Genomic DNA, 21456 nt, shown 5'->3' with positions numbered 1-21456 from the left:
GACCGTATACCTAGAGACTAGAGAGACTGAAGCAGGATCGAGGACCCTGTCTGAGACCGTATACCTAGAGACTGAAGCAAGATCCCTGTCTGAGACCGTATACCTAGAGACTAGAGAGACTGAAGCAGGATCAAGGACCCTATCTGAGACCGTATACCTAGAGACTAGAGAGACTGAAGCAGGATTGAGGACCCTGTCTGAGAACGTATACCTAGAGACTAGAGAGACTGAAGCAGGATCCTTGTCTGAGACCGTATACCTAGAGACTAGAGAGACTGAAGCAGGATCCCTGTCTGAGACTGTATACCTAGAGACTAGCGAGACTGAAGCAGGATCTAGTACCCTGTCTGAGACCAAATACCTAGAGACTGAAGCAGGATCCCTGTCTGAGACCGTATACCTAGAGACTAGAGAGACTGAAGCAGGATCCTGTCTGAGACTGTATACCTAGAGACTGAAGCAGGATCCTGTCTGAGACCGTATACCTAGAGACTAGAGAGACTGAAGCAGGATCCTGTCTGAGACCGTATACCTAGAGACTAGAGAGACTGAAGCAGGATCCTGTTTGAGACGCTATACCTAGAGACTGAAGCAGGATCCTGTCTGAGACCGTATACCTAGAGACTAGAGAGACTGAAGCAGGATCCCTGTCTGAGACCGTATACCTAGAGACTAGAGAGACTGAAGCAGGATCCCTATCTGAGACTGTATACCTAGAGACTAGAGAGACTGAAGCAGGATCCTGTCTGAGACCGTGTACCTAGATACTAGAGAGACTGAAGCAGGATCGAGGACCCTGTCTGAGACCGTATACCTAGAGACTAGAGAGACTGAAGAGGATCCCTGTCTGAGACCGTATACCTAGAGACTGAAGCAGGATCCCTGTCGGAGACCGTATACCTAGAGACTAGAGAGACTGAAGCAGGATCCCTGTCTGAGACCGTATACCTAGAGACTAGAGCGACTGAAGCAGGATCCCTGTCGGAGACCGTATACCTAGAGACTAGAGAGACTGAAGCAGGATCCTGTCTGAGACCGTATACCTAGAGACTAGAGAGACTGAAGCAGGATCCCTGTCTGAGACCGTATACCTAGAGACTAGAGAGACTGAAGCAGGATACCTGTTTGAGACCGTATACCTAGAGACTGAAGCAGGATCCCTGTCTGAGAGCGTATACCTAGAGACTGAAGCAGGATCCCTGTCTGAGACCGTATACCTAGAGACTGAAGCAGGATCCCTGTCTGAGAGCGTATACCTAGAGACTGAAGCAGGATCCTGTCTGAGACCGTATACCTAGAGACTAGAGAGACTGAAGCAGGATCCTGTCTGAGACCGTATACCTAGAGCCGTATACAGAATACAGTATCTTCCCTCCTGTTGTCCGCCTTATCCGCTCTCAGTAGATACCTGTCTAATACATTGTCCTATGCACAGTCCACACAGAGCCAATAAGCAAATTAAATCAGCTGACCACGTACCCACACACCTTGGCAGAGGGGCACTCCACATGCGGCGACCGCCTCCCAGGCACCAGATCTCCCTCGCCCCCTTTAGGCGATAGCCGGTATTGCAGGAGAAAACCAGTGAGTCCCCGATGCCAAAGCTGATGCCCGTGTGCCAGCCAAACCTGGGAGTCCCGGGGTCCTCACACGGCTCCAGATTATACTCTGAAAAGGGAAGAAGAAGAAAAAACAACACAGGGTCTTTCCAAAAGTCATCTTTCCCTGGATTTATTACGTCCTCTCTCCTTGCATTCCTTCTCAAAACACCTTGGAGAAGAAATATCTGAGGTGAGGGACTATGGATCTTCTCCTCACAATGCAGTTCTGGGAGTCCCGAGGAGAGAGGAAGCCAGGGAAAGACGAATTAAGAAAGAGGGGAAGTCAATGTGGGGTACTAACAAGGGAACCACGTGGTGAAAGGGAAGGGAAGGAAAGGAAAGGAAAGGAGGGAAAGGAAAGGAAAGGAAAGGAAAGGAAGGGAAAGGAAAGGAAAGGAAAGGGAAGGAAAGGAAAGGAAAGGAAAGGAAGGGAAAGGAAAGGAAAGGAAAGGAAAGGAAAGGAAGGGAAAGGAAAGGAAAGGAAGGAAGGGAAGGAAAGGAAAGGAAAGGAAAGGAGAGGGGAGGAAAGGAAAGGAAAGGAGAGGGGAGGAAAGGGAAGGAAAGGGAAGGGAAGGGAAGGAAAGGAAAGGAAGGAAAGGAAGGGAAGGGAAGGAAGGGAAGGGAAGGGAAGGGAAGGGAAGGGAAGGAAAGGAAGGGAAGGAAAGGAAGGAAGGAAGGAAAGGAAAGGAAAGGAAAGGAAAGGAAGGGAAGGAAAGGAAAGGAAAGGAAAGGAAAGGAAGGGAAGGAAAGGAAAGGAAAGGAAAGGAGAGTAGGGGAAGGAAAGGAAAGGAAAGGAGAGGGGAGGAAAGGAAAGGAAAGGAGGGGAAGGAAAGGAAAGGAAAGGAGGGGAAGGAAAGGAAAGGAAAGGAGAGGGGAGGAAAGGAAAGGAAAGGAGAGGGGAGGAAAGGAAGGAAAGGGAAGGGAAGGGAAGGAAAGGAAAGGAAAGGAAAGGAAGGGAAGGAAAGGAAATGACAGGAAAGGAAAGGAAAGGAAAGGAAGGAAAGGAAAGGAAAGGAAAGGAAAGGAAAGGAAGGAAAGGAAAGGAAAGGAAAGGAAGGAAAGGAAAGGAAAGGAAAGGAAGGAAAGGAAAGGAGAGGGAGGAAAGGAAAGGAAAGGAAAGGAAGGGAAGGGAAGGGAAGGAAAGGAAGGGAAGGAAAGGAAAGGAAGGGAAGGGAAGGGAAGGGAAGGAAAGGAAGGGAAGGAAAGGAAAGGAAAGGAAAGGAAAGGAAAGGAAGGGAAGGAAAGGAAAGGAGAGGGGAGGAAAGGAAAGGAAAGGAGAGGGGAGGAAAGGGAAGGAAAGGGAAGGGAAGGGGAAGGAAAGGAAAGGAAGGGAAGGAAAGGAAGGGAAGGGAAGGAAGGGAAGGGAAGGGAAGGGAAGGGAAGGGTAGGAAAGGAAGGGAAGGAAAGGAAGGAAGGAAAGGAAAGGAAAGGAAGGAAAGGAAAGGAAAAGAAAGGAAAGGAAAGGAAGGGAAGGAAAGGAAAGGAAAGGAGAGTAGGGGAAGGAAAGGAAAGGAAAGAAGAGGGGAGGAAAGGAAAGGAAAGGAGGGGAAGGAAAGGAAAGGAAAGGAGGGAAGGAAAGGAAAGGAAAGGAGAGGGGAGGAAAGGAAAGGAAAGGAGAGGGGAGGAAAGGGAAGGAAAGGGAAGGGAAGGGAAGGGAAGGAAAGGAAAGGAAGGGAAGGAAAGGAAATGACAGGAAAGGAAAGGAAAGGAAAGGAAGGAAAGGAAAGGAAAGGAAAGGAAAGGAAAGGAAGGAAAGGAAAGGAAAGGAAGGAAAGGAAAGGAAAGGAAAGGAAGGAAGGAAAGGAGAGGGGAGGAAGGAAAAGGAAAGGAAAGGAAGGGAAGGGAAGGGAAGGAAAGGAAGGAAGGAAAGGAAAGGAAGGAAGGGAAGGAAAGGAAGGGAAGGAAAGGAAAGGAAAGGAAAGGAAGGGAAGGAAAGGAAAGGAAGGAAAGGAGGGGAAGGAAAGGAAAGGAAAGGAGAGGGGAGGAAAGGAAAGGAAAGGAAGGGAAGGAAAGGAAAGGAAAGAAAATGAGGGGAAGGAAAGGAAAGGAAAGGAGAGGGGAGGAAAGGAAAGGAAAGGAGGGGAAGGAAAGGAAAGGAAAGGAGGGGAAGGAAAGGAAAGGAAAGGAGAGGGGAGGAAAGGAAAGGAAAGGAGGGGAAGGAGGGGAAGGAAAGGAAAGGAAAGGAGGGGAAGGAAAGGAAAGGAAAGGAGAGGGGAGGAAAGGAAAGGAAAGGAGAGGGGAGGAAAGGGAAGGAAAGGGAAGGGAAGGGAAGGGAAGGGAAGGGAAGGAAAGGAAAGGAAGGGAAGGAAAGGAAAGGACATGAAAGGAAAGGAAAGGAAGGAAAGGAAAGGAAAGGAAAGGAAGGAAAGGAAAGGAAAGGAAAGGAAAGGAAAGGAAGGAAAGGAAAGGAAAGGAAAGGAAGGAAAGGAAAGGAGAGGGGAGGAAAAGAAAGGAAAGGAGAGGGGAGGAAAGGGAAGGAATGTGAAGGAAAGGACAGAAAAGGAAAGGAAAGGAAGGAAAGGAAAGGAAAGGAAAGGAAAGGAAAGGAAAGGAAAGGAAGGAAAGGAAAGGAAAGGAAAGGAAGGAAAGGAAAGGAAAGGAAAGGAAAGGAAAGGAAAGGAAAGGAAAGGAAAGAGGAACCCGTAAGGACATCACTCGTTCAACTCCGCTGAAAAAAAAAAAAAAGCTCTGACGCTGGTCGCTACATTACCCAACCAGTCAATCTAATCAAAGGTTAACAAAAGGTAGTGTGTAGAATTATAAGCAGGACAATCTATAGATGATAATTACAGTATGCACACAGAACAGACTCTTGGGGAAGACCATGAATAGTCATGAGTTGCTGCACCAGGTTACGCTTCCCTCTGATGAGCAGGAGGCAAACATTTAGCCAGGCTGTTTCAATAGCAGAAGTCTCATTAACTCTGATAGAGAAGAAGTTAGTAACATCTAGTCTGTATCTCTCTAGTCTGTATCTCTCTAGTCTGTATCTAAATAGTCTGTATCTAAATAGTCTGCATCTAAATAGTCTGTATCTAAATAGTTTGTATCTCTCTATCTCTATCTCTCTAGTCTGTATCTCTCTACTCTCTATCTCTCCAGTATGTAACTCTCTATCTCTCTAGTCTGTATCTCGCTATCTCTCTAGTCTGCATCCCTCGGCCTGTATCTCTATATCTCTCAGGTCTCTATCACTCTAGTCTCAATTTCTCTAGTCTGTATCTGTTTATCGCTATCTTTCGATTCTGTATCTCCCTAGTCCCATTAACTCTGATAGGACAGAAATTAGTCCCATTAACTCTGATAGGACAGAAATTAGTCCCATTAACTCTGATATAACAGAAGTTAGTCCCATTAACTCTGAAAGGACAGAAATTAGTCCCATTGACTCTGATAGGACAGAAGTTAGTCCCATTAACTCTGATAGGACAGAAGTTAGTCCAATTAACTCTGATAGGACAGAAGTTAGTCCCATTAACTCTGATAGGACAGAAGTTAGTCCCATTAACTCTGACAGGACAGAAGTTAGTCCCATTAACTCTGATAGGACAGAAGTTAGTCCCATTAACTCTGATAGGACAGAAGTTAGTCCCATTAACTCTGATAGGAGAGAAGTTAGTCCCATTAACTCAGATAGGAGAGAAGTTAGTCCCATTAACTCTGACATAACAGAAGTTAGTCCCATTAACTCTGACAGGACAGAAGTTAGTCCTATTAACTCTGATATAACAGAAGTTAGTCCCATTAACTCTGATAGGACAGAAGTTAGTCCCATTAACTCTGATAGGACAGAAGTTAGTCCTATTAACTCTGATAGGACAGAAGTTAGTCCCATTAACTCTGATAGGACAGAAGTTAGTCCCATTAACTCTGATAGAACAGAAGTTAGTCCCATTAACTCTGATTTAACAGAAGTTAGTCCCATTAACTCTGATAGGACAGAAGTTAGTCCCATTAACTCTGATAGGAGAGAAGTTAGTGCCATTAACTCTGACATACCAACAGACAGACTACAGTCCTCTCCTCGGGATGTTCCCCAGGACAGCCTGCTTGATGGGTGCATTCAAAATGCCCCCACTATTCCCTATATAGTGCACTACTTTTAAGCAGAGCCCTATGGGCCGTGAGGTAGTGAACTACATAGGGAATAGGGGACGGTAAGTCCTCTCCTCAGGATGTTCACCTGGACAGCCTTCTTGATGGGTGCATCCCAAACCACACCTTGTTCCCTACCCACTGGGCACAGACAACAATTCAACATCTAGTCCACGTTGGTTCAACTCAATTTCAATGAAATGATGTGGAAACAACGTTGATTCAATTAGTGTGTGTCCAATGGCTATGTGGTGGACCACATCCCCTATTGACCCTGGTCTAATGTAGTGGACCACATCCCCTATTGACCCTGGTCTAATGTAGTGGACCACTTCCCCTATTGACCCTGGTCTAATATAGTGGACCACTTCCCCTATTGACCCTGGTCTAATGTAGTGGACCACTTCCCCTATTGACCCTGGTCTAATGTAGTGGACTACATCCCCTATTGACCCTGGTCTAATGTGGTGGACCACATCCCCTATTGACCCTGGTCTAATGTAGTGGACCACATCCCCTATTGACCCTGGTCTAATGTAGTGGACCACATCCCCTATTGACCCTGGTCTAATATAGTGGACCACATCCCCTATTGACCCTGGTCTAATGTAGTGGACCACATCCCCTATTGACCCTGGTCTAATGTAGTGGACCACATGCCCTATTGACCCTGGTCTAATGTAGTGGACCACTTCTCCTATTGACCCTGGTCTAATATAGTGGACCACATCCCCTATTGACCCTGGTCTAATGTAGTGGACCACTTCCCCTATTGACCCTGGTCTAATGTAGTGGACCACTTCCCCTATTGACCCTGGTCTAATGTAGTGGACCACTTCCCCTATTGACCCTGGTCTAATGTAGTGGACCACATATGGAACAAGGTGCCATTTGGGATGCAGCCCATCTCTGAAAGTCTCCTTGTACTTGACCTTGGTTTACAATATTGATCCATCCTGAATCATCAGTCTCAGAGCTTCAGTCCACCCTTAAGCCTGCTCCAGCACTCACTGATAAATGGCTCTCCTTATAGTACATGTTACTCTGTGTGCTTTACCAAGATCTTAACGCGTTTGATCTCATCACTGAATGAATGTAGGAACTCTCAATCGCTCTCTCTGTCTCTCTCCCTTCACCCAATCTCTCTCTCAATCTCTCTCTCTCTCTCTCTCTCTCTCTCTCTCTCTCTCTCTCTCTCTCTCCCTTCCCCCAATCTCTCTCTCTCTCTCCCTTCCCCAATCTCTCTCTCTCTCTCTCTCTCTCTCTCTCCCTCCCTCCCTCCCTCCCTCTCCCTCTCCCTTCCCCCAATCTCTCTCTCTCTCTCTCTCTGTCTCTCTCCCTTCCCCCAATCTCTCTCTCTCTCTCTCTCTCCCTCTATCTCTCTGTCTCTCTCTCTCTCCCTCTCTTTCCCTTCATCCCTCCCTCTCTCTCACTTTCCCTCTCTTCCCCTCCCTCCCTCCCCTCCCCCTATATCTCTCTCCTCTGTTACCTGAGAAAGATATGTTGAATCCTTGAAAGGAAATAGAGAAGTCAGAGATGAAGCGAAGCTGAGCCTTGTAGTTCCCGTAGAGGCCTGCGTTGACGGGCGCCGGGCGCTCGGAGCCGGTGAGGCGAGCTAAAGGCAGGACGAAGCTGCCGTTCTCGGTGATCAGGAGGTAGTCATGGTGATCTTCCAAGTGGAAGGAATGGAACATGAACTGGACCCCTGAACAGAGCAGAACAGAGAGAAGAAGAAAAATCACATCATCTGATTTTTGGGGGGGATTATGGGTATTAGCTCAAATGTTACAACTGGGATTTCTCGCGTAATGAAAGAGGACTTTTAAAGCTCTTTGAATGGTGAAATCTGATACAACATATTTAGGCAGGGTAGCCTAGTGGTTAGAGCGTTGGGCCAGTAACCGTATGGTTGCTAGATCAAATCCCAGAGCTGATAAGGTAAAAGAAATCAGTCGTTCTTCCCCTGAACACAGCAGCTAACCCACCGTTCCTAGGCCGTCACTTGTAAATAAGAATTTGTTGTTAACTGACTTGCCTAGTTAAATAAATAAAAAAGTAAGTTTTATCAGAGACATACACGTGACACTGTCACACTTCTCATAGTTCTGTAGGTCCATTTGTATAAAAAAAGGGCTTTGAGTAAAAGGACCGCATATTCTGTACTCTCCTACCTTTCCCATGTCCGACCTCCACCGTCCAGGTGCAGTTTAGAGAGTTGGGGTAGAGTTCTGGATATCCAGGAGACAGAATGATACCACCAGGTCCTCTCACGTCCCCACCGCACGATGCTGGAGAATGACGAGAGACAATTATGCTAATAGTCGATGGTAATGCTTTTCCTGATGCTAATACACAATGCTAATGCTAGCCTGGTGCTATTTCACAATGTTATTGCTAGCCTGATGCTAATACACTATGCTAATGCTAACCTGGTGCTAATGCACAATGTTATTGCTAGCCTGATGCTAATACACTATGCTAGTGCTAGCCTGGTGCTAATACACAATGTTATTGCTAGCCTGATGCTAATACACTATGCTAGTGCTAGCCTGGTGCTAATACACAATGTTATTGCTAGCCTGATGCTAATACACTATGCTAGTGCTAGCCTGGTGCTAATACACAATGTTATTGCTAGCCTGATGCTAATACACTATGCTAATGCTAGCCTGATGCTAATACACAATGCTGATGATAATACTAATCAACTTAATGCTATGATCCTCCTCACGCTGTCATGTATTGTCATGTTGTGTCTTGTTTCTGTCCTTTCCCTTCACCCTGTCTCCCTCTGCTGGTCGTTATTAGGTTACCTTTTCTCCCCCTCTTTCCCCCAGCTGTTCCTTGTCTCCTCCTAACTACCTCGTCACCCCTTTTCCCACCTGTTCCCTTTTTCCCTCTGATTAGTCCTCTATATCTCTCTCTGTTTTTGTTCCTGTCTTTGTCGGATTCTTGTTTGTGTTTTTCATGCCTGAACCAGACTATCGTCATGTTTGCTGCAACCTTGTCCTGTCCTGTCGGAATCTGCCGGTCCATCTGAGCCTACCTATGTTTTGTTATTAAAGAAGTTCTGTTTACGTTAATTCGCTTTTGGGTCCTCATTCACGCAACGTGACAGAAGAATCCGACCAAGAATGGACCCAGCGACTTTGGATCCTCTCCACTCAGCCGTCGAGATCCAGGGAGCGATGCTAGGCAGACACGAGCAGGAATTGTCTGCTGCTCGACATGCCGTTGAGACCCTGGCCACCCAAGTCTCCAACCTCACAGAACAGGTTCACCATCTCCGCCTCGATCCACCGGCCACTTCCAGGGCTTTCGAATCTCCGGAGCCCAGAATCAATAACCCGCCGTGTTACTCTGGGGAGCCCACTGAATGCCGCTCGTTCCTCACCCAGTGTGATATTGTGTTTTCTCTCCAGCCCAACACTTACTCCAGGAGCACTGCTCGTGTCGCCTACGTCATATCTCTCCTTACTGGACGGGCTCGTGAGTGGGGCACGGCAATCTGGGAGGCAAGGGCTGAGTGTACTAACCAGTATCAGGACTTTAAGGAGGAGATGATACGGGTTTTTGATCGATCTGTTTTTGGGGAGGAGGCTTCCAGGGTCCTGTCTTCCCTATGTCAAGGTAATCGATCCATAACAGACTACTCTATTGAGTTTCGCACTCTTGCTGCCTCCAGTGGCTGGAACGAGCCGGCTTTGCTCGCTCGTTTTCTGGAGGGTCTCCGCGCAGAGGTAAAGGATGAGATTCTCTCCCGGGAGGTTCCTTCCAGCGTGGATTCCTTGATTGAACTCGCTATTCGCATTGAGCGACGGGTTGATCTTCGTCACCGAGCTCGTGGAAAGGAGCTCGCGTTCTCCGTTGCCCCCCTCTCCGCATCACTACCATCTTCCTCTACCGGCTCGGGTGCTGAGCCTATGCAGCTGGGAGGTATCCGCATCTCGACTAAGGAGAGGGAACGGAGAATCACCAACCGCCTCTGTCTCTATTGCGGTTCTGCTGGTCATTTTGTCACTTCATGTCCAGTAAAAGCCAGAGCTCATCAGTAAGCAGAGGGCTACTGGTGAGCGCTACTACTCCTGTCTCTCCTTCAAGATCCTGCACTACCTTGTCGGTCCATCTACGCTGGACCGGTTCGTCAGCTTCCTGCAGTGCCTTAATAGACTCTGGGGCGGAGGGCTGTTTTATGGACGAGACCTGGGCTCGGGAACATAACATTCCTCTCAGACAGTTAAGGGAGCCCACGGCCTTGTTCGCTTTGGATGGTAGTCCTCTCCCCAGGATTCAGCGTGAGACGCTACCTTTAACCCTCACTGTCTCTGGTAATCATAGCGAAACCATTTCTTTTTTAATTTTTCGTTCACCTTTTACACCTGTTGTTTTGGGCCATCCCTGGCTAGTTTGTCATAATCCTTCTATTAATTGGTCTAGTAATTCTATCCTCTCCTGGAACGTCTCTTGTCATGTGAAATGTTTAATGTCTGCTATCCCTCCTGTTTCCTCTGTCTCTTCTTCACAGGAGGAGCCTGGTGATTTGACAGGGGTGCCGGAGGAATATCACGATCTGCGCACGGTGTTCAGTCGGTCCAGGGCCACCTCTCTTCCTCCACACCGGTCGTATGATTGTAGTATTGATCTCCTTCCGGGAACCACTCCCCCCCGGGGTAGACTATACTCTCTGTCGGCTCCCGAACGTAAGGCTCTCGAAGATTATTTGTCTGTAGCTCTTGACGCCGGTACCATAGTCCCCTCCTCCTCTCCCGCCGGAGCGGGGGTTTTTTTTGTCAAGAAGAAGGACGGGTCTCTGCGCCCCTGCATAGATTATCGAGGGCTGAATGACATAACAGTGAAGAATCGTTATCCGCTTCCTCTTATGTCTTCAGCCTTCGAGATCCTGCAGGGAGCCAGGTTTTTCACTAAGTTGGACCTTCGTAACGCTTACCATCTCGTGCGCATCAGGGAGGGGGACGAGTGGAAGACGGCGTTTAACACTCCGTTAGGGCACTTTGAATACCGGGTTCTTCCTTTCGGCCTCGCTAACGCTCCAGCTGTCTTTCAGGCATTAGTCAATGATGTCCTGAGAGACATGCTGAACATCTTTGTTTTCGTTTACCTTGACGATATCCTGATTTTTTTCACCGTCACTCCAGATTCATGTTCAGCACGTTCGACGTGTCCTCCAGCGCCTCTTAGAGAATTGTCTTTTTGTGAAGGCTGAGAAGTGCACTTTTCATGCCTCCTCCGTCACATTTCTCGGTTCTGTTATTTCCGCTGAAGGCATTAAGATGGATCCCGCTAAGGTCCAAGCTGTCATTGATTGGCCCGTCCCTAAGTCACGCGTCGAGCTGCAGCGCTTTCTCGGCTTCGCGAACTTCTATCGTCGTTTCATCCGTAATTTCGGTCAGGTGGCAGCTCCTCTCACAGCCCTTACTTCTGTCAAGACGTGCTTTAAGTGGTCCGTTTCCGCCCAGGGAGCTTTTGATCTCCTCAAGAATCGTTTTACATCCGCTCCTATCCTTGTTACACCTGACGTCTCTAGACAGTTCGTTGTCGAGGTTGACGCGTCAGAGGTGGGCGTGGGAGCCATTCTTTCTCCGCGCTCCCTCTCTGACGACAAGGTCCACCCATGCGCGTATTTTTCTCATCGCCTGTCGCCGTCGGAACGTAACTATGATGTGGGAAACCGCGAACTGCTCGCCATCCGCTTAGCCCTAGGCGAATGGCGACAGTGGTTGGAGGGGGCGACCGTTCCTTTTGTCGTTTGGACTGACCATAGGAACCTTGAGTACATCCGTTCTGCCAAACGACTTAATGCGCGTCAGGCGCGTTGGGCGCTGTTTTTCGCTCGTTTCGAGTTCGTGATTTCTTATCGTCCGGGCTCTAAGAACACCAAGCCTGATGCTTTATCTCGTCTCTTCAGTTCTTCAGTAGCCTCCACTGACCCCGAGGGGATTCTCCCTGAGGGGCGTGTTGTCGGGTTGACTGTCTGGGGAATTGAGAGGCAGGTAAAGCAAGCACTCACTCACACTCCGTCGCCGCGCGCTTGTCCTAGGAACCTTCTTTTCGTTCCCGTTCCTACTCGTCTGGCCGTTCTTCAGTGGGCTCACTCTGCCAAGTTAGCCGGCCACCCTGGCGTTCGGGGTACGCTTGCTTCCATTCGCCAGCGTTTTTGGTGGCCCACCCGGGAGCATGACACGCGTCGTTTCGTGGCTGCTTGTTCGGTCTGCGCGCAGACTAAGTCCGGTAACTCCCCTCCTGCCGGCCGTCTCAGGCCGCTTCCCATTCCCTCTCGACCGTGGTCTCACATCGCCTTAGATTTTGTCACCGGACTGCCTTCGTCAGCGGGGAAGACTGTTATTCTTACGGTTGTCGACAGGTTCTCTAAGGCGGCTCATTTTATTCCCCTTGCTAAGCTTCCTTCTGCTAAAGAGACGGCACAAATCATCATCGAGAATGTTTTCAGAATTCATGGCCTTCCGTCAGACGTCGTTTCGGACAGAGGTCCGCAATTCACGTCTCAATTTTGGAGGGAGTTTTGCCGTTTGATTGGGGCTTCCGTCAGTCTCTCTTCCGGCTTTCACCCCCAGTCTAACGGTCAAGCAGAACGGGCCAATCAGACTATTGGTCGCATCTTACGCAGTCTTTCTTTTCGCAACCCTGCGTCTTGGTCAGAACAGCTCCCCTGGGCAGAATACGCCCACAACTCGCTTCCTTCGTCTGCGACCGGGCTATCTCCTTTTCAGAGTAGCCTCGGGTACCAGCCTCCGCTGTTCTCATCTCAGTTCGCCGAGTCCAGCGTCCCCTCCGCTCAGGCTTTTGTCCAACGTTGCGAGCGCACCTGGAAGAGGGTCAGGTCTGCACTTTGCCGTTATAGGGCGCAGACTGTGAGAGCTGCTAATAAGCGTAGAACTAAGAGTCCTAGATATTATCGCGGTCAGAGAGTTTGGCTCTCCACTCAGAACCTTCCCCTTAAGACCGCTTCCCGCAAGTTGACCCCGCGGTTCATTGGTCCGTTCCGTATTTCTCGGATCATTAATCCTGTCGCAGTGCGACTTCTTCTTCCGCGATATCTTCGTCGCGTCCACCCGGTCTTCCATGTCTCCTGTGTCAAGCCCGTTCTTCGCGCCCCCGCTCGTCTTCCCCCCCCCCCCATCCTTGTCGAGGGCGCACCCATCTACAGGGTCCGTAGGATTTTGGACATGCGTCCTCGGGGCCGTGGTCATCAGTACCTAGTAGATTGGGAGGGGTACGGTCCTGAGGAGAGGAGTTGGGTTCCCTCTCGGGACGTGCTGGACCGTGCGCTGATCGATGATTTCCTCCGTTGCCGCCAGGTTTCCTCCTCGAGTGCGCCAGGAGGCGCTCGGTGAGTGGGGGGGTACTGTCATGTATTGTCATGTTGTGTCTTGTTTCTGTCCTTTCCCTTCACCCTGTCTCCCTCTGCTGGTCGTTATTAGGTTACTTTTTCTCCCCCTCTTTCCCCCAGCTGTTCCTTGTCTCCTCCTAACTACCTCGTCACCCCTTTTCCCACCTGTTCCCTTTTTCCCTCTGATTAGTCCTCTATATCTCTCTCTGTTTTTGTTCCTGTCTTTGTCGGATTCTTGTTTGTGTTTTTCATGCCCGAACCAGACTATCGTCATGTTTGCTGCAACCTTGTCCTGTCCTGTCGGAATCTGCCGGTCCATCTGAGCCTACCTATGTTTTGTTATTAAAGAAGTTCTGTTTACGTTAATTCGCTTTTGGGTCCTCATTCACGCAACGTGACACACGCTCCACTATTGGCATACATCATCTATGATACATGTAATTTAGCGAACACTTTTATCCAACATTTTTTTTGTATGGTTGGTCAACAGGAATCAAACCCACTTTTGTATGGTTGGTCAACAGGAATCAATCACACTTTTGTATGGTTGGTCAACAGGAATCAAACCCACTTTTGTATGGTTGGTCAACAGGAATCAAACCCACTTTTGTATGGTTGGTCAACAGGGATCAAACCCACTTTTGTTTGGTTAGTCAACAGGAATCAAACCTGCAACCCTTGGTGTTGTGAGCAACATGCTCTACAAAATGAGCTACACATTTTGCATGTCTTCCTTAGTGACATCATCAATATGATCCTGTGCATGTCTTCTTTAGTGACATCATCAATATGATCCTGTGCAATGTCTTCCTTAGTGACATCATCAATATGATCCTGTGCAATGTCTTCCTTAGTGACATCATCAATATGATCCTGTGCAATGTCTTCCTTAGTGACATCATCAATATGATCCTGTGCAATGTCTTCCTTAGTGACATCATCAATATGATCCTGTGCAATGTCTTCCTTAGTGACGTCATCAATATGATCCTGTGCAATGTCTTCCTTAGTGACATCATCAATATGATCCTGTGCAATGTCTTCCTTAGTGACGTCATCAATATGATCCTGTGCAATGTCTTCCTTAGTGACGTCATCAATATGATCCTGTGCAATGTCTTCCTCAGTGACATCATCAATATGATCTTTATCTTCTCCACAGCAAAGTTAATGAGGTAAAGTCCCCTCTCAATGTCGACTGGGCCACAGTGTTAATGTCAAGAGCCTGTTGAAAGTTTATCCACATTAATTAGCCGTTGTTCACCAGCCACCAGCTCTCTACTGGCTGGTATTGTATTGTTATCATTGTAAAAGGTCATATGTTCTTTAAAGGACAATACTTGGCAAATATCACAATTTAAACATTTTAAAAAAAAATAATAAAATCTGTTTTTTTTGTTTTTTGTTCTTGTAAACCCGGCCCGGCTGCTGGCGCTATGCAGATGCCCCCCAGAAACACATAATCTGGCAGACAAATATTTGAAGTTGAACTTGGTGGCTGGAGGACATGTTTTCTAAGTCATGAATGTCAATGAATGCCAGGCAGGTTTTTTTTTTTGGAGGATGATAATGATGCCTGGAGCTGTACAGCTGCAGTCACCACCCTTAGAGGCCTCGGCTCGATCCCTAATGGTAAGTGCACTACCCTTTATGGGTCCTGGTCAGAAGTAGTGCACTATAGGGAAGGGAATAAGGGTGCCATTTGCCATACACGCGAGTCTCTCTCCAGGCAAACCACACAGAAATCAAACCCTACCTCCCAAAATGATATCAAATGTTTAATTAATGAGCCACACTTACATGAAGTCATTACTAAGACATGAGCCTAGCGTTAGTTGGCAAGGCTTGTGGGTTTGAGTCTGGCACACCTGGTCTCAGACAGGAGTTCTGTATTGGACGCCTTGATGTGAAGCTGTAGAGGGAAATTAGATATACTAGTGTACCAGTGGAGTCTATGTGTTCACCCTCAGTAAAAACATCTACCCTACTGCCTCCCTAACATTTACCCTACTGTCTCCCTGAGTCCACCCTCAGTAGCAACATCTACCCTACTCTCTCCCTAACATCTACCCTACTGTCTCCCTGTGTCCACCCTCAGTAACAACATCTACCCTACTGTCTCCCTGAGTCCACCCTCAGTAGCAACATCTACCCTACTGTCTCCCTAACATCTACCCTACTGTCTCCCTGTGTACACCCTCAGTAGCAACATCTACCCTACTGTCTCCCTGTGTCCACCCTCAGTAGCAACATCTATCCTACTGTCTCCCTAACATCTACCCTACTGCCTCCCTGTGTCCACCCTCAGTAACAACATCTACCCTACTGTCTCCATAACATCTACCCTACTGTCTCCCTGTGTACACCCTCAGTAGCAACATCTACCATACTGTCTCCCTGTGTCCACCCTCAGTAGCAACATCTATCCTACTGTCTCCCTAACATCTACCCTCCTGCCTCCCTGTGTCCACCCTCAGTATCAACATCTACCCTACTGTCTCCCTAACATCTACCCTACTGTCTACCTAACATCTACCCTACCGACTCCCTAACATCTACCCTACTGTCTCTGTGTGTTCACCCTCAGTAACAACATCTACCCTACTGTCTCCCTAACATCTACCCTACTGTCTCCCTAACATCTACACTACTGTCTCCCTGTGTTCACCCTCAGTAACATCTACCCTACTGTCTCCGTGTGTTCACCCTCAGTAACAACATCTACCCTACTGTCTCCCTAACATCTACCCTACTGTCTCCCTAACATCTACCCTACTGTCTCCCTGTGTCCACCCTAAGTAACAACATCTACCCTACTGTCTCCCTAACATCTACCCTACTGTCTCCCTAACATCTACCCTACTGCCTCCCTGTGTCCACCCTCAGTAGCAACATCTACCCTACTGTCTCCCTAACATCTACCCTACTGTCTACCTAACATCTACCCTACTGTCTCTGTGTGTTCACCCTCAGTAACAACATCTACCCTGCTGTCTCCCTAACATCTACCCTACTGTCTCCCTAACATCTACACTACTGTCTCCCTGTGTTCACCCTCAGTAACATCTACCCTACTGTCTCTGTGTGTTCACCCTCAGTAACAACATCTACCCTACTGTCTCCCTAACATCTACCCTACTGTCTCCCTAACATCTACCCTACTGTCTCCCTGTGTCCACCCTAAGTAACAACATCTACCCTACTGTCTCCCTAACATCTACCCTACTGTCTCCCTAACATCTACCCTACTGCCTCCCTGTGTCCACCCTCAGTAGCAACATCTACCCTACTGTCTCCCTAACATCTACCCTACTGTCTACCTAACATCTACCCTACCGACTCCCTAACATCTACCCTACTGTCTCTGTGTGTTCACCCTCAGTAACAACATCTACCCTACTGTCTCCCTAACATCTACCCTACTGTCTCCCTAACATCTACCCTACTGTCTCCCTGTGTCCACCCTAAGTAACAACATCTACCCTACTGTCTCCCTGTGTCCACCCTAAGTAACAACATCTACCCTACTGTCTCCGTGTGTTCACCCTCAGTAACAACATCTACCCTACTGTCTCCCTAACATCTACCCTACCGTATCCATGTGTTCACCCTCAGTAGCAACATCTACCCTACTGTCTCCCTAACATCTACCCGACTGTCTACCTAACATCTACCCTACCGACTCCCTAACATCTACCCTACTGTCTCTGTGTGTTCACCCTCAGTAACAACATCTACCCTACTGTCTCCCTAACATCTACCCTACTGACTCCATGTGTTCACCCTCAGTAGCAACATCTACCCTACTGTCTCCCTAACATCTACACTACTGTCTCCATGTGTTCACCCTCAGTAGCAACATCTACCCTACTGTCTCCATAACATCTACCCTACTGTCTCCCTAACATCTACACTACTGTCTCCATGTGTTCACCCTCAGTAACAACATCTACCCTACTGTCTCCCTAACATCTACCCTACTGTCTCCATGTGTTTACCCTCAGTAACAACATCTACCCTACTGTCTCCATGTGCCCATCCTCAGTAACAACATCTACCCTACTGTCTCCATGTGTCCACCCTCAGTAACAACATCTACCCTACTGTCTCCGTGTGTTCACCCTCAGTAGCAACATCTACCCTACTGTCTCCCTAACATTTACCCTACTGCCTCCCTGTGTTAACCCTCAGTAGCAACATCTACCCTACTGTCTCCCTAACATCCACCCTACTGTCTCTGTGTGTTCACCCTCAGTAGCAACATCTACCCTACTGTCTCCCTAACATCCACCCTACGGTCTCCATGTGTTCAGCCTCAGTAACAACATCTACCCTACTGTCTCCATGTGTTCACCCTCAGTAGCAACATCTACCCTACTGTCTCCATGTGTTCACCCTCAGTAACAACATCTACCCTACTGTCTCCATGTGTTCACCCTCAGTAGCAACATCTACCCTACTGTCTCCATGTGTTCACCCTCAGTAGCAACATCTACCCTACTGTCTCCATGTGTTCACCCTCAGTAGCAACATCTACCCTACTGTCTCCATGTGTTCACCCTCAGTAGCAACATCTACCCTACTGTCTCCATGTGTTCACCCTCAGTAGCAACATCTACCCTACTGTCTCCATGTGTTCACCCTCAGTAGCAACATCTACCCTACTGTCTCCATGTGTTCACCCTCAGTAGCAACATCTACCCTACTGTCTCCATGTGTTCACCCTCAGTAGCAACATCTACCCTACTGTCTCCATGTGTTCACCCTCAGTAGCAACATCTACCCTACTGTCTCCATGTGTTCACCCTCAGTAGCAACATCTACCCTACTGTCTCCATGTGTTCACCCTCAGTAGCAACATCTACCCTACTGTCTCCATGTGTTCACCCTCAGTAACAACATCTACCCTACTGTCTCCATGTGTTCACCCTCAGTAACAACATCTACCCTACTGTCTACATGTGTTCACCCTCAGTAGCAACATCTACCCTACTGTCTCCCTAACTTCTACCCTAATGTCTCCATGTGTTCACCCTCACTAACAACATCTACCCTACTGTCTCCATGTGTTCACCCTCAGTAACAACCATCCAAAACACCCTACCATCCTACCTCCTAACCCTTTAACCCCTACCATCCTAACCTCTAAACTCTACTAACTAACCATGTCTATAATATTGTCCCAGTAGAGAGGTGAGTGACAGGAAGACTCTACTATCTAACCATGTCTATTATGTTGTCCCAGTAGAGAGGTGAGTGACAGGAAGACTCTACTATCTAACCATGTCTATTATATTGTCCCAGTAGGGAGGTGAGTGATTAGAAGACTCTACTATCTAACCATGTCTATTATATTGTCCAAGTAGAGAGGTGAGTGACAGGAAGACTTTACTATCTAACCATGTCTATTATATTGTCCCAGTAGAGAGGTGAGTGATTAGAAGACTCTACTATCTAACCATGCATGTCTATTATATTGTCCCAGTAGAGAGGTGAGTGACAGGAAGACTCTACTATCTAACCATGTCTATTATATTGTCCCAGTAGAGAGGTGAGTGAATAGAAGACTCTACTATCTAACCATGTCTATTATATTGTCCCAGTAGGGAGGTGAGTGACTAGAAGACTCTACTATCTAACCATGTCTATTATATTGTCCCAGTAGAGAGGTGAGTGATTAGAAGACTCTACTATCTAACCATGTCTATTATATTGTCCCAGTAGAGAGGTGAGTGACAGGAAGACTCTACTATCTTACCATGTCTATTATATTGTCCCAGTAGGGAGGTGAGTGATTAGAATACTCTACTATCTAACCATGTCTATTATATTGTCCCAGTAGAGAGGTGAGTGACAGGAAGACTCTACTATCTAACCATGTCTATTATATTGTCCCAGTAGAGAGGTGAGTGACAGGAAGACTCTACTATCTAACCATGTCTATTATATTGTCCCAGTAGGGAGGTGAGTGATTAGAATACTCTACTATCTAACCATGTCTATTATATTGTCCCAGTAGGGAGGTGAGTGACAGGAAGACTCTACTATCTAACCATGTCTATTATATTGTCCCAGTAGAGAGGTGAGTGACAGGAAGACTCTACTATCTAACCATGTCTATTATATTGTCCCAGTAGGGAGGTGAGTGATTAGAAGACTCTACTATCTAACCATGTCTATTATATTGTCCCAGTAGAGAGGTGAGTGATTAGAAGACTCTACTATCTAACCATGTCTATTATATTGTCCCAGTAGAGAGATGAGTGACAGGAAGACTCTACTATCTAACCATGTCTATTATATTGTCCCAGTAGAGAGGTGAGTGATTAGAAGACTCTACTATCTATCCATGTCTATTATATTGTCCCAGTAGAGAGGTGAGTGACTAGAAGACTCTACTATCTAACCATGTCTATTATATTGTCCCAGTAGAGAGGTGAGTGATTAGAAGACTCTACTATCTAACCATGTGTATTATATTGTCCCAGTAGAGAGGTGAGTGACAGGAAGACTCTACTATCTAACCATGTCTATTATATTGTCCCAGTAGGGAGGTGAGTGACAGGAAGACTCTACTATCTAACCATGTCTATTATATTGTCCCAGTAGAGAGGTGAGTGACAGGAAGACTCTACTATCTAACCATGTCTATTATATTGTCCCAGTAGAGAGGTGAGTGACAAGAAGACTCTACTATCTAACCATGTCTATTATATTGTCCCAGTAGAGAGGTGAGTGACAAGAAGACTCTACTATCTAACCATGTCTATTATATTGTCCCAGTAGAGAGGTGAGTGATTAGAAGACTCTACTATCTATCCATGTCTATTATATTGTCCCAGTAGAGAGGTGAGTGACTAGAAGACTCTACTATCTAACCATGTCTATTATATTGTCCCAGTAGAGAGGTGAGTGATTAGAAGACTCTACTATCTAACCATGTGTATTATATTGTCCCAGTAGAGAGGTGAGTGACAGGAAGACTCTACTATCTAACCATGTCTATTATATTGTCCCAGTAGGGAGGTGAGTGACAGGAAGACTCTACTATCTAACCATGTCTATTATATTGTCCCAGTAGAGAGGTGAGTGACAGGAAGACTCTACTATCTAACCATGTCTATTATATTGTCCCAGTAGAGAGGTGAGTGACAAGAAGACTCTACTATCTAACCATGTCTATTATATTGTCCCAGTAGAGAGGTGAGTGACAAGAAGACTCTGTCTCTATATCATGTATTAATTTGATGTAAAAAGTGTAGTGGGCCTTATAGATAATACAGTATAACGTGTGTTAGTACATCAAAGCCCTATGACTCTACCTCCTGCCAATCTCCTCTCTCCAGTACATCGTCCCTGTACAGGTGTGGTGACTGGGACGATCTACCGAATACGCCTCTGAAATATTTAAAACGTTCCATGGTGCATTTCGGGAACAAAAGTGATTGTTTATTAATTCAAGGACACAAGTATAGCATCATCGGGAATACTGCTAGGGTGTGACATTAAAATTGAATCCCTGCCCAGTAGGTGTTGGATGAACCGTATAAATACCCTTAAACCCTGCGCCCAGATCTGTATGTGCAGCACATTGGTCTGAATATGGTTGTCGTGCCGTGCTGGAGAGAAGGTTACGTGTTTGGCATTCAAAGGAACAAACACAGCAGAGAGGAGTTGGCTGGAGCACGTCAGGATGAGACCGGGCTAGCTTCACTGAGATGACACATCCAGATGGGACCAGGCTAGCTTCACTGAGATGACACATCCAGATGAGACCGGGCTAGCTTCACTGAGATGACACATCCAGATGAGACCAGGCGAGCTTCATTGAGGTGACACATCCAGATGAGACCAGGCTAGCTTCATTGAGATGACACATCCAGATGAGACCAGGCTAGCTTCACTGAGATGACACATCCAGATGAGACCAGGCTAGCTTCATTGAGATGACACATCCAGATGGGACCAGGCTAGCTTCACTGAGATGACACATCCAAATGAGACCAGGCTAGCTTCACTGAGATGACACATCCAGATGGGACCAGGCTAGCTTCACTGAGATGACACATCCAGATGGGACCAGGCTAGCTTCATTGAGATGACACATCCAGATGAGACCGGGCTAGCTTCATTGAGATGACAGGCTGGTCTACCAGTTGAACTGGTACCAATACAGACCACTGCTAGTGTGGTCTACCAGTTGAACTGGTACCAATACAGACCACTGCTAGTGTGGTCTACCAGTTGAACTGGTACCAATACAGACCACTGCTAGTGTGGTCTACCAGTTGAACTGGTACCAATACAGACCACTGCTAGTGTGGTCTACCAGTTGAACTGGTACCAATACAGACCACTGCTAGTGTGGTCTACCAGTTGAACTGGTACCAA

General features: G+C 47.3%; 1 protein-coding gene across 1 annotated transcript in view; it reads right to left on the bottom strand.

Annotated features, from left to right (window-relative positions):
- Positions 1–21456, bottom strand: part of LOC149984278 (CUB and sushi domain-containing protein 3-like) — a 569716-nt gene that overhangs the window by 369534 nt on the left and 178726 nt on the right. The window contains exons 20-22 of the mRNA XM_090219648.1: positions 7868–7984; positions 7186–7401; positions 1480–1668 (exon numbers count right to left, since the gene is read on the bottom strand). Coding sequence (XP_090075774.1) covers positions 1480–1668; positions 7186–7401; positions 7868–7984 — 522 coding nt within the window. The remainder of the gene's footprint in view (positions 1–1479; positions 1669–7185; positions 7402–7867; positions 7985–21456) is intronic.

Source organism: Oncorhynchus mykiss, chromosome 3 (assembly GCF_057628025.1).
Source record: "Oncorhynchus mykiss isolate SJ-2025 chromosome 3, ASM5762802v1, whole genome shotgun sequence".
NCBI classification, from domain to species: Eukaryota; Metazoa; Chordata; class Actinopteri; order Salmoniformes; family Salmonidae; genus Oncorhynchus; species Oncorhynchus mykiss.
This window is presented reverse-complemented; position numbering and strand designations above follow the sequence as displayed.